Source organism: Mastigoproctus giganteus, chromosome 11 (genome assembly GCF_048544385.1).
Source record: "Mastigoproctus giganteus isolate SK-2022 chromosome 11, ASM4854438v1, whole genome shotgun sequence".
Classification (NCBI taxonomy): domain Eukaryota; kingdom Metazoa; phylum Arthropoda; class Arachnida; order Uropygi; family Thelyphonidae; genus Mastigoproctus; species Mastigoproctus giganteus.
In genome coordinates, this window is record NC_143585.1 from 79,516,039 (window position 1) to 79,529,582 (window position 13,544).

Below are 13,544 nucleotides of genomic sequence, written 5' to 3' on the forward strand. Positions count from 1 at the left end.
TAATGGCCACATGGTGCAAGGAAGCGTATGGCTTATGCTGCACCAGCCAAAAAATAAATAAATAAATAAAAAAATAATAATAAAATAAAATAACAAAAAATACATAAAATAAAATAATAAGATGTTGTTTGTTTATGGGCTTTACAGCGTAAGGACAGCAAGGCCATAACGCACTTAACTATGGTGACGTTAAATACACAGTTTATGGACATAAATGTTGTTGAAGTTCACACTGCGTTGTACAGTTGTATCTGTTTAAGGAATGAAAAAATTTTGACCACATGTGGGGTATCTGCCAGGAGGTGAGCAATACTGAAAGGAATGTTCGTCCTGGAAAAAGAGGTAAACATAGCTTGTCGGTCACTATTGTATTTGGAGCAATCAATGAGTACATGTTGGACAGTGAGCTGAGTGTTGCAATTTGTACACAGTGGTGGATCAGTGCCTGCAAGAAGATAAAGATGTGTTAGATGCGTACGGCTTATTAGTAGTCAGGCTAATATGACTTCTTCATGCCTGTTTTGTGTATACTGGATTTCCAAGTTTGAAGATGTTTCTTTATACAGAGTAGTTTGTTTCCAACTTGATTTTGCCAGATGTGTTGCCATTTTTCAAGACACCATTTCTTTATAAATGGATTGTAGTCTGTGATCAGTATACTAAACGGTTCATCTATAGAATCTGTAGCATTTTTTGCAGTTAGATCAGCACATTTCATTTCCAGAAATTCCAACATGACCAGGGATCCAACAAAAGATGACTTCTTGTTTCTTCCTATTTAGCTTAGTCGTGCTATTCCAAATCTGAATGAGTAAGTGGTTATCACGATTTTTATTCTGCTGTATAGCTTCAATAACACTAATGGAGTCTGTATAGATAACACTGTTCAATATATTTGTTGATAAGGTGAAATTTAATGCTATGAAGATAGCACAGAGTTCTGCAGTGTAGCTGCTGCATTAAATGGGGAGTTTCTTGGCTATGGTAAGATTGGGAAAAACTGCTGCTGCACCAACACAGGCATCAGTTTTAGACCCATCCATGTAGATTGGTGTGTACTCTGCATGCTAGGTTCTCAATGTGGCATGAATTTGCAGTATGTTCTGTTGGGGTAAGGTGTGTTTCCCCAACAATGTGAGTGAAAGGTCGCACAACGGTGTGTGTGCGATACATCCAGGGTGGAGCTGTACGAGTAGTAGACTGTATCATGCTAAGGTCAATTTGCCAGTCACTGAGCAGAGAATGCAGGCGTATCCATGTTGATGGGTTTTTAGATGGATAGGCTCTGTAAAAGTTCTCCCATTTGGACAAGAAAAGTCCATTCCGAGTAGGGTTGTCTAGTTGCCCTTTAACTTTTGCTGCATAGTTTAACAGAAGCATTTGTCTGCTTAGATCTTAAGAAGTTCCAGTTGCTTCAGCATATAAGTTCTGAACTGCCGATGTATGGAATGCCCCTAGTGCAAGCCGAAGAGAATTGTAGTGTACGGGATCAAGCCAACGTAAGGCACTTGGTTTAGTACAGCTGTAGACCACAGAGCCGTAGTCTAGTCGCGACTGTATTAATGAATGATACAAATGCAATAGCATGTAACGGTTGGCTCCCCATGTTCAGGGGCAAGTAATCCAGAGTTCTTTTATATGTTTGAGGAAGGTAAGTTTTTGGTCTAGAACCACACCAAGAAAGCGGATGCTACGAACCACTAGAATGATTTGCTTTTCTAGGTGACGTTTTGGGTCTGGTTGTAGGTTACGCTTGCCTACAGAAGTGTATCCTGACAGTCTTTTGTGGCAAGAGGCGGAAACCATTGTTTTGGGACCATTTCACAACTTTCTTAATGGCACCTTGCAACTATCTTTCTATCATTTGCATATTAGGCGAATGGAAGGAGATATTGAAATCATCGGCATTCTAGTCCAAAACCACCTTAATGAAGGTGGTTTTGGACTAGAAACCAGGATAGGCAGGCATTGATCATTTTTTCCAGAACCTTGCTCATACAACTGGTGAGTGCAATAGGTCGGTAGTGTTGCGGATTTGTAGGACCTTTTGGTTTACTGGTACGGTGGCCAGTACTGACCTTGCCCACTGAGATAGCAATTCGCTTGGTGGTATGGTTACCACCAAGCAATTGATATGTCTTTTGGATGCTTGAGCATAGGTTGGTTTATTATTATTCAGGGCTGGTAAAGATTTTTTGGCCTCTTGATAGGTGACATTGTGTTCAGTTTTGTATTTTTGTTTTTTTCACGTTTCCAAAGGGGGACAACTCCTTAGAAAATGATGGATGCTTCTCTGCAGTTGGGACAACTAGGTGTCCCAACTGCAGTGCATTCAGTGTCCTAAACAAGTTTCCAAGATCTGCAGTTGGGATATGTGGGACAGTCAACCCACATATTCGAAGTCTTTCTTCATATCGACACCCTTTTGGCGATCTCACCAGGCAAGTTACCCGTCTTTGGACCCTTTCAAGAACAATGTCTTTCTTTACGTGCGGTCTCCGTACTTGAACACAGTATTCCAAGTGTGGTCTAACAATAGCCTTATATAATGGGATTATGATGTCCTTATCTCTACTTGAGATTGTTCGATAAATCATTGATAGGACACCATGGGCCCTCCTTGCAACCAGTCTACAATGCTTGAAGAACTTCATATCTGACCATATCGTACTACCCAAGTCCCTTTCCTCCATTACCGGCGTTAGTTCAAGTCTGCCAAGCATATAAGTTATTTTGGGGTTACTGTTCCCCAGGTGCAATACCTTACACTTTGCTGGATTAAAGTATAGCTGCCATTTTTCTGACCATCTCTGAAGTCTATCTAGGTCATTCTGAAGAAGCTCTGCTTGGTGGCAATCATTAACTACTTTACTAATCTTTACATCATCTGCAAATTTAGACATCACGCCCTCTATCCCTTCATCGATGTCATTTATGAAAATCAAAAACAACAGTGGTCCTAATACTGATCCTTGGGGAACCCCACTTCTTACATCAACCTAATCTGAGGAATAACTATTTATCACAACCCTCTGCCTCCTGCCCTGAAGCCACCTGGCTATCCATCTAAGGATTTTCCTTGTGATTCCAACCTGTTCCGGCTTATAAAGTAACCGCTCATGTGGGACTGAGTCATATGTTTTGCTGAAATACAAATAAACAACATCGAAATTATTCCCCAAGTCCAGCTCTTGAGTGACCCTGTCAAAATAGCTAACCGGATTAGTTAAACATGATTTTCCCTTTACAAAACCATGCTGAGTATCCTTCAGAATTCCATTTCTATCTAAGTGATCCTAAATTCCACCCTTGATCATAGTCTCCATGATTTTCCCTACTACTGAAGTTAGACTAACTGGCCAGTAATTTCCCACTTCACTCTTGGAACCGCCCTTATGTACTGGAGATACGTTGGCACTTTTCCAATCCAACGGAATCACTCCGGAGTCCAGTGATGCTCTCATAATTAGCCTCAATGGTTCAATGCACTCACTTGCAACCTCCCTTAAGATTAAAGGGTAAATGTTATCAACCCCAGGAGCCTTACTGGCCTGTAGGCTCAAAAGTTTTTTCATTATATCATTAATTACATTTTTTTCAACTTCACTCCCAGAATTTCTCATTGATGTGAAGGGTTTTTCATCTGTAAATATCGATGCAAAGTAACTGTTGAGTTCATCTTCAACTTCAGCTGGGGTATCTAATAATATCCCATGTCCATTATATAAGGGTCCAATCTGATTTGTCCTTCTCTTCTTTACATTTATATATATTAAGAATTCCTTATCTCCCCCCCCCTCTTTGCCAGCGATTTCTCATAATCTGCCTTTGCTAGCCTAACCTTTTCAGTGGCATTATTACAGATCAATTTGTAGCTGTTATAGGCTTCAGTACTTTTTTATTGTTCTGTAATAACTTTTCCATGCCATCTTTTTCTGCTCAAGTAATTTGGCAACTTCATTATTCATCCAATTTGGAATCCTCCTCATGGAGTATTTAAGGACACAGACTTGTTATCTCCAGTTTCATTGAGCTTGTTACATTTTTATTTTATTTCTTTGTCAAAGCTATATATACCTATTTTATATGTTATTATTATCACTTAATTTATGTAAACTTCTCTATCTTGGCTGTATTGAGCTACTCCCCTAACTTCATTGGATGGCAATAAATGACATATATATATATATATATATATATATATATATAATGAATAAGGCAAATAAATTAACAATTATTATAGCAAGATAAACAATTATTATAGCAAATTATACAATAAAAGACTAAAAACTGAAAGGAGGAAAAGAACTGATTAATGCCATCAATGAATACTAGATAGAACATTACATCAGTCTTATTATGTTTGAGCAGTTATTAAACGTGCGGTGTATTAAAGGCGAGTATATATAGGCTGGTGGCAACTAATCGCTATAATAATTATACCTAGTCCATGGTTCTAGCTTGGTAGGGTTACACATGAATAATGGAAATAACAAATATTGAAAGAACAAAATAATTAATAAAGCATAAAAGTAGAGAAAATAGCGTAGAAAATAGTAACTAAATACATATGTCAAGCCAATTATAGGAAGAAGGTGACACACTGAAAGAGACTTTATCGAGGGCTAACCCCTTCAATCCTCCTGCAATTAGCGAGCTATCAGTTTCTGATATCATCTGCCTGTTAATCCATGCCGAATGGTGATAAAAGATATCAAAAAGAAGAATAGCTATAATAATAGTAACTAAGTTAAAGTTAGACGAATTTTGTGGTAGTTAGACGAATTTGAGGTGGTTAACAGGCTGGATGATATATATATATATATTTTTTTTTTTTTTTAATCATTATCTTACCTTAGTCAGTGCTTGCTGATGAGACAACCTCCTCTGCCTGCGAACATTTTTCTTGGCACTGACATCATTAGCAAGTTTTAAGGCAGCATTGGTGATTTTGCTCTGAATTTGATATTCTAGTTCAAGTTTAGAAAGTTCTTCTTCCTGAAATAAACATTAGGATTTGAATTAGTCCATCTTAACGGCTGGAGTGGAAAATGGAAATTAAATTACATTAAACAGCAAAACTCAGTCTATTATTTATCATTTTATTCCACAAAAAAAAAAAAAAAAAAAAAAACCACACACCACTTTTATCATTTAGTGAACATAAGTTAAAAATTGCTTGGCACCCAAGGCCACTTCACATGGGATGCCATTCCTGCAAGAATATCTCTCTGATACAAAGTGATTGTGTTATAATCAAATCATGCACACACAGAAATAAATACCACAAAACTATTGAGAGAGTGTCTATTAAAAGATACTATTAAATAAAAAATATGGCAAGCAAATCTGCAGCAGCAGTCTGGGTAATTCACTGGGATTTGGAAATTTATATATTTTTGTTGCTGTATCATACCACCTGGCCACTTTTTTAGGACAATGAGCTAAAAGCATATTGGGCTGCCTTGGCCAGAAACATTCCTCCAAAATTACACAGCGTTAATACGGAATTGAAAAATGGCATGAGGAATACTGGACTGTTCATGCAACAAAATGATTCTTAGTTTCAAGAGTGAAGTGAGCAGAGGATTGTGCTAACAAATACACCTTTACAGTTCTTCCTACAGATGATAATGACATTAAGATCCAAAGATTGGGCTAACCAGTGCAGATGCTTAAAATCTTCCTTTTGTTCCTCAAATCACATGCTTGTTACAATGGATCTGGTTGCACCATCATCTGAAAAGCACTCCTGTCTGTGAGAGTAAATATGCAACATTGATAGATGTATACCTAGTCTACAACAACATTCAGATATTCTTTAGCATTCACAGTGCCTTCAAGTAAATCAGGGAACCAAGGATATGTCATGAAAACAGGGCCTACACCTACTACAGCAGCCCGAACTATTACTACACAATAGGATGATTCCAATGACCCACATGGATTTATCTATATGTATTCTCTTCCATCACTGCTGAAAAGTGTAAACTGAGACTCATTGGTTTACCTCCAGTTATCCTGCAAATTCAGTTAACTGTTTGTTGTACTAATGCAGCCATATTTTCCTCTCTCATTTAATATGGAAACATCACAAACTGATGCTTGAGATGTTCCCCCCCCCTAAATTCAGAGGTTAATTGCTCTATTGTTTGGTACAGATTATGTTTGATAGCAGTTGAGTCTGTTTGTAGATGTTTTACAGGCATTTCTGCATTTGTTAGACTCAAATGATAATAGTCTTTGTGGGTAACTGTCCTCTCTACTGTAGCATCTACTAAATGCACACTGAGAAAAGAAAAAAAATATATATATAATATTCCTCATGTCACAATAGGGAACAGACAGGATTTTGTGGACTTCTAAAGTGGTACAATACCACTTTAGAAGTCCACAAAATCCTGTCTGTTTCCCATTGTAACATGAGGAATATTGGGCCATTTGTGCAACAAAAATATCGCCAACTGATATGAACATTAGTCAGATTACACAGCTTTACAGAACTTTTCTGTATGTCCCATATCATGTGACCTCTTCAATTTACATAGATTGCTGCAAGTAACCTACACCTCCATGGTCATAATGAAGTAGATAACTTCAGGTAAGTGTATAAGATTCAGCTTATACCCACCTTATAACACAATGTAAAGGTAGCAGTTGAAAATGCACATGCATGCACACATACTCTAAAAATGTTTGTTTGTTTGTTATTTGGTTTTTAGGAGCATTAGCAACTAAGGCCATATTGCACTGCTCTAAAAATGTATACAGATATATATACTTAGATGATAAAATAATTAACCAATTAGTGAAAATGGATAGAACTTAGCGAAATCATTAGTTAGTTAGTGTATATTCTGTCTTTTTATAGTTTTACTATGCATGGTTTTCTGCCATGTTTATTTGTTTTGAATTCTATACAGTGGGTCAACTGATGATGTTAAAAACAGTGAATTCTAAATGGGAGACCTTCAGGGAATTAATCTTGGAAGCCTACAGCAGATATAAGCTAGTCTCTAATCAAGTCAAAGGAGGGCAAGCAAAGGCTGATTAGAAGAAATCCTAGGCAAAGGATGCAAAGAAAAACAACAAAGACTTCTTTACTTATGTAAACTCTAGAACAAAGGGGATGAATCAGATTGATGTTGGTGGTTCAACTGTTGATGATCCTGCTCAGATAGCTGACAAACTGAATTAGTATTTTGCAACTACATTCAACTCTAAACTGGTGCCTCCATAGCCAGGCGGGCAGGAGCAGCAGTGCGTAGCACACGCTTCTTGATTAGACCGGGGTTCGAGCCCGTGACCACCAAATACGGAGGATGCGGAAAGGGCAGGGAATGAGCACCGCATATCTCCAGAGCAATATGGCCTTAGTTGCTAATTATCCTAAAAAAAAACAAAAAAAAAAAAAAAACCAAAATATCAACTCTAAACTAAACTCTAACAAGGAGCTAAATGATTTTGTAATAACAGAGAGCAAAGTGGAGGAGATATTATTGTTGAAGTTAAACATAAAAAGGGCACCTGGGGCAGATGGAATCTATCCAGTTATATTGAAGGAGTCAGCAAGGGAAGTAAGCAAACCCTTAGCCATAATTATGAGAGCATCCTTAGGTTCAGGGGAGGTCCCCATGGATTAGAGATGTGCAAATGTAACCCCAATTCACAAAGGGGGTTCAAAGGGTGATGCAAATAATTATAGACCTGTTAGTTTAACTTCTGTTCCGGGGGAAAATTATGGAGTCATTGGTTAAAGAAGTGATGCAGGATCACCTAGATAAGACTGCAGTAATAGTTCAGACACAGCATGGGTTTGTTAAGGGGAAGTCTTGTCTGACCAATTTGATTGGATACTATGATGTGGTCACAAAGGAACTGGATGCAAAAAATAATTTTGATATCATATACTTGGATTTCAAGAAAGGTTTTGATATTGTTGCGCATGGAAGACTGCTGTACAAATTATAGTGGTATGGAATTAAGGGCAAGCTGCTGCAATGGATAAAGGGATGGTTAAGTGGGAGATGGCAGAGAGTGGTAATAAACGGACAATGCTTTACGTGGACTAATGTTATTAGTGAATTCCCCCAGGGTTCGGTGCTGAGCCCATCATTGTTTTGTGTATTTATTAATGATATCGATGAAGGTATATCAGGCTTAATGTCCAAGTCTGCAGATGATACAAAAGTTGGCAGGATTGTTAATGATAGTAAAGACAGTATGTTACTGCAACAGGATCTAGAAAAAAAGACCTGGGAGTAATTGTGCAGTCAGATATGAAGTTCTCTGAGTGGTGCAGACTGGCTTCCAGAGCAGGTCATGGAGTTTTGTCAATGATATATACGAATTTTGTTATCATAGACAAGGAGGTGATTATACCTTTGTATAAGGCAATGTTCAAGCCAAACCTTGAGTACTGCATGCAGGTCTGGAAGCATCATTTTAGGAAGGATGTAGTGTTGCTAGAATGAGTACAGAGAAAGGCAACAAGATTGGTGAGAGGAACAAAGGGATTCTCTTACCAGGAGAGGCTTAAATTCTGTAAGTTGCAGCATCTGGAGACTAGGCACCTGTGAAGTGATGTGATTGAGATGTACAAGCCTTGTATGGTTTGAGCAGGCTCAATGCTGGTGAGATACTTCAACTTGCTGAGATTAAGAACCTGAGGGAGTACAGATTCAAACTGAGGAAAGACAGTTGTAGAATAGATGTGCAGAAGTTTGCCTTTAGCCAGCAGGTAGTTGATTGCTGGAACAGACTTCCATCTGTTGTTGTGGCAGTTGATAGTTTAAATAAAAAGGCTGAACTAGACAAACATTTGGAGTGACCGGATGGGTGAAATGGGAAGGTTTTTTTTTTTTTTGGCTGATGCTATATAAGCTTGCTTTCTTGAATCATATGACTGAACTAATGCTAATGCTATTCAGGGCTATAGAAATTACAAAAAAAAAAAAGTACAGTGGGCACTGCTTATTTATTCTCACTTTTTATTTTTGTCTAACTTAACAAAATGAGGATTTCTAAAACAAAATTTACTTTATATGTTTTCTGCCATTTACTGTGTTAAAATATTATAACACTACAAATAAATCCAATTAATTCTTGAAAATCATCTAGATTCTGAAACAAATGGACAAGCACTTTGCATTTAGCCAAAGTCAGTAATTGCAATACTTGTGTTGTAAAATCCATACAGAACTGACAATTTTTTAAAAAATTGTATAGTTGATTCATTTAATGAGATATAATTTAATATTTTTAGATAATGAAATTGGAAAAACGGTGGATCTAACAAAAAAAAAAAAAAAAAACTTTTCTACAAAAATGAAGGGCAGCTGGCAACCTTAGTGAAGTCTACTTAGTGTTCATAGTTTTGTATATGCACAACTTCCTGCATTTTGCAGAAAAGATTTTCTATAGTTGGCTCTACTTGCAAAGTTTACTTGTGGAAATTTTCCTCTTTTTTAAATCTACTTTAGTGTTTTAAACAAATAAATCACAGAAATAAAATAAATTTGATTCTACATGATGAGTTTATTCAGAATTAAATTTACACATTTGAATGTGTTTCAACAGTTATGATTTATTTCTGAGCTATATATAGGAACACTAGCAGTAATTTTCAATTTTGTGTGGATCAGCAGAACTAGGTAATTTTCAGGGCTAGAAGGAAAGAAAAATGGGTCAGTTGATCCACTGCAGCTTATGTTAATAATTATGGGAATTTTACTAACACTTGTAGTACATTATTATCAACCACAGAACTCAAAGTAATCATATTAAGAGGAACCTACATACTATATAGGAAAAAAATATCAAATACAAATAATCTCACTTCTTTTGTCTTTGAGCGCCATATCCTATCATTTAAAGAAAGTTTTCCCACTCTTCTCTTCACTTGAGGCACCTGTTCTCCAGGATAAATGGGTGTTTCTGGTGGGAGTACACCAGTAAGTTCCTATACGTAAAAATGTAAATGCAAAAAATATTTGACACTGTTAATTTTATAATGTAGTCATAAATCATGACTTTTAAACATTATTATTATAGAAGTATAAAAATCATGGTGGAACATTAAAAACAACAAATCACTTTGCACTATCTCTAACATTCACTGCAAAAAAAAAAAAAAAAAAAAGGTTACATAAAAATTATCTTCAACTCTTTTACTCTTCTTTTTTTAAGAAATAGATTTTTTTAAAAGTTAAATGATTATTAAAATAATTAGCAAACTTTTATATTAGACTTAAACAAAAAAGTAGTACTTGGTAGTTTAACCAGCTAACTAGATTACATCAAAAGATCAATTAAGCGATGGCCTTATGCAATTAATGCATAAGGCTATAACTCAGTATATAATAAATTTCAAAAAACTTCAAAGAAATACACTCTTAATTCCAAAAATTAGCAACTTAAAAGTGTGCAGACTAATCCAAAGTGTGTGGATAGTAGTATATGATTTATCGAACATTTGCTAGTAAAGATAAAGACATCATAATCCCATTATATAAGGCTATTATTAGACCACGCTTGAAATACTGTGTTCAAGCGTGGAGCTGCACCTAAAGAAAGACATTGAGCTTCTTGATAGGGTCCACAGATGGGTAACTCACCTGGTGAGATCGGCAAAAGGAAGTCCATATGAGAAAAGACTTTGAATATGTGGGTTGCAGAGCTTAGAAACTAGGCACCTTAGAGGAGACTTGATTCAGGCTCTGAGAGGCAAAAGTAAAATGAATGAGGACGAAATTTTTTGGTTATAAATGATTCTAGAACTAGGGGCCATAAATTCAAGTTATGGGGGGGGGATATTTAGATTGGATTACAGAAAGTTTTATTTTATAAATTACTGGAATAAGTGACCTACATAGGTGGTAGAGGCTGACAGTTAAGAGAAATTCAAAGGTCAACTGGATAATTATTTAAGGGAGGAGGGAAACGCATAGGTTGTCCATTTTCTTTATTAATTATTTAAGTTTTCTTCTTATTATTTGATTCTCTTTTTTTTCCTAGCTGGTGTAGCATAAGCCATAGGCTTCATTGCACCATGTGACCATTGCTAATACTAATATAACCCTAGGTATGGAAAAACTTTCTCATTTTGGGGTACCCAATTCATTCAAAATTTAATTTCTACATTTGTCTTTTCATGTAATTTTTTAAGAAAATGTAAAGGCTGTTGGTAGAATCCTGATGCCATTAAATAATTTTCCATGTCTGAACAAACTCTGTCACCCGGCCATAACTTAGTACCTTTCAAGGATATTAGCAAGAGCAGTTAGCTCTGAAGTATCATTACTTCAATTTCTTATCAAGAGGCAGTGCTATATGACTGTTGGTGTTTATATAAAAATTTCTTATGATTTTAAAAACCTACTTTCCTCAAGTAATAATAATAAAAAAAAAATAAACTTTTCTTTTTTCAAATTAAGGCTTCAAGAAGCTATTTTAAAACAGTTCTAGAAGAAAACTGGCCAGAAAAAAAATATACTTGTACAAACCTCAATGAATTGAGTTTAATTATATAAAATGCTTAAATGTTTAGAATATGAATATGGATCCAAAAGAAATGCCTACAATGCTATTGTTAACACAATAAATTTTTATTTGTTATTACAATCCTTCAAAATACAATAAAAACCCAATTATCTGACATCTATTGAGAAGGTAGGGGTGCCATGAAAGCCTGAAAAAAAGAATGAAATGCTGCAATGTGAAGTTATACATTTTTATAAGTAAATTTTTTAATATAAATTGTCATTTTGTTAAACGTTGTTGTTTTTATTTAACACATTTCTGTAAACATTTAATTATTTTATTCTTAGTCTCTTTGCTAATGTGTAGACACGTGGTACAACTGTCCTTTTTTTACTATATGTAGATGCTTTTGAATATTATCTAATAAACTATTTTGGTTATATTGTCAGATCCAGCGGGTCATAGCTTCGTAAATTTAAAATGAAAACTGAATTCCGTGGAGGGATACCTTCAATTTTGGAAGGGGCCAAAGTTTGGGGACTCTTATCAAGACTACATGCAAGGAGTGGTAGAATTTCTCAATTTATATTTGTCCAATAAAGAGGTCACTTGTAGAAATACATCTATCAGAAATCTTTCAGTTCTACAGTATCTAAGAATATTTCACTCCTGCCAGTATCAAATAAATTCTATTATAATTTTTTGGTCTTTGTCCAAAATTGTGGCAACAACAGCAGCTCAAGTGTCATAATCTGCAGTTACTGGTCTTCTCAATATCTTGGAACATACAAAATGTTTCTACAACCTCCTCAAAAACATTGTACTGTTAATTTATTTTACCATACTCCACCTTTAACTGATTATGAATTTAAGTTTGGTTTTGTCACATCATATTTCCATTTTAATATACAGACATTGGCTTCTTGTGTTACTTGACCCAACATCTACGACTCATCCATTGTAAAAAAACTATGGCACAAAAACAGGCTGTAACAGAAACAAGAAACTGGTACCTCCATTTTTGGCAAGAATTGAATTACATCTGATACTAGCCCCACAGAAAGATCAATTATTCCATGGGCTATGTAGGCACAGTGTACAATACTCCTGGAATCACCCTCATAATTTTAAAACTTCATTTTGAAGGAATTTTATATATTAGACTACAATTTCTGGTACTGGATATTAGATTACATTATAAGATGATTAAAAGTTTTAAAAAAAACTGTTCATACCCCTTCCTGCAAGCAGAGTATTTTTAGCTCTTCTGTCTTTTTTCTAAGAAGTTCCTCAAGTGTTTCTTTACGAGCCTTTAATGCTACCAACATTTCTAGTTTTGCTGCCTTACTTTCCTCATTTACATCATCTAAATAAAATTTAAAACAAAAGTTAAAATTTTCACTTTTTTAGAAAACATTTAAAATATAAATATAATTACTGCACAAATTATCAAAGTAAAATATACAATAATGAAATATTACAAAAGAAACAGCATACACAGCTCAGAAAAGAAGTGGCTATATGCTGATTTTAGTTTGGTTAACAATTTGTGGTACTTGTTAATTATCCTCCCATAAGACAACTGGCTGGCACCAACTGTGATAATGATATCACCATTGGAAACCGTCTATTATCCTAACCTAAGTAAGTCTAACCTAATTTAACTTAACCAGTGTATTGTTAGAGTGATGATGTCATACCTACAAGTACCCAATTTGTTTTATTGCAGGCAGAGGAATTCATAATTTCAAAGTAACAAAGTGCATACTGCGAACAAGATTTAGGGATATGCATTGTGAAACAAAATCACACTGTTAAGCTAAATTAAGTTTATATCTTAATTTTAGCTTTCCAGTAGGGTTTTGTTAATTTGTTACTTGGTGTAGGTGATGCACAATGTGGTGTAAACAAGACTGTCTGATCGCCAATTACTAATCATTATAGCACAGCTATTATAATCTTTAATATATTTCAAGTTTTCATCAAATGCTGAAATCTGAAGGGATTATAAACTTTATTGAAGTTTGCTACATTAGCATGTTTTGAAAAGTGCTCTAACACTT

General features: G+C 35.4%; 1 protein-coding gene across 6 annotated transcripts in view; it reads right to left on the reverse strand.

The window, feature by feature from the left end:
- The window catches only part of LOC150078178 (FERM domain-containing protein 4A-like), a 418,597-nt gene that overhangs the window by 51,351 nt on the left and 353,702 nt on the right, over nt 1-13,544 (reverse strand). For all 6 annotated transcript variants that reach the window (XM_090384903.1, XM_090384902.1, XM_090384904.1 and 3 more), the window contains exons 14-16: nt 12,717-12,847; nt 9,839-9,961; nt 4,855-4,998 (exon numbers count right to left, since the gene is read on the reverse strand). In XM_090384903.1, the coding sequence (XP_090241029.1) occupies nt 4,855-4,998; nt 9,839-9,961; nt 12,717-12,847 (398 nt within the window). The remainder of the gene's footprint in view (nt 1-4,854; nt 4,999-9,838; nt 9,962-12,716; nt 12,848-13,544) is intronic.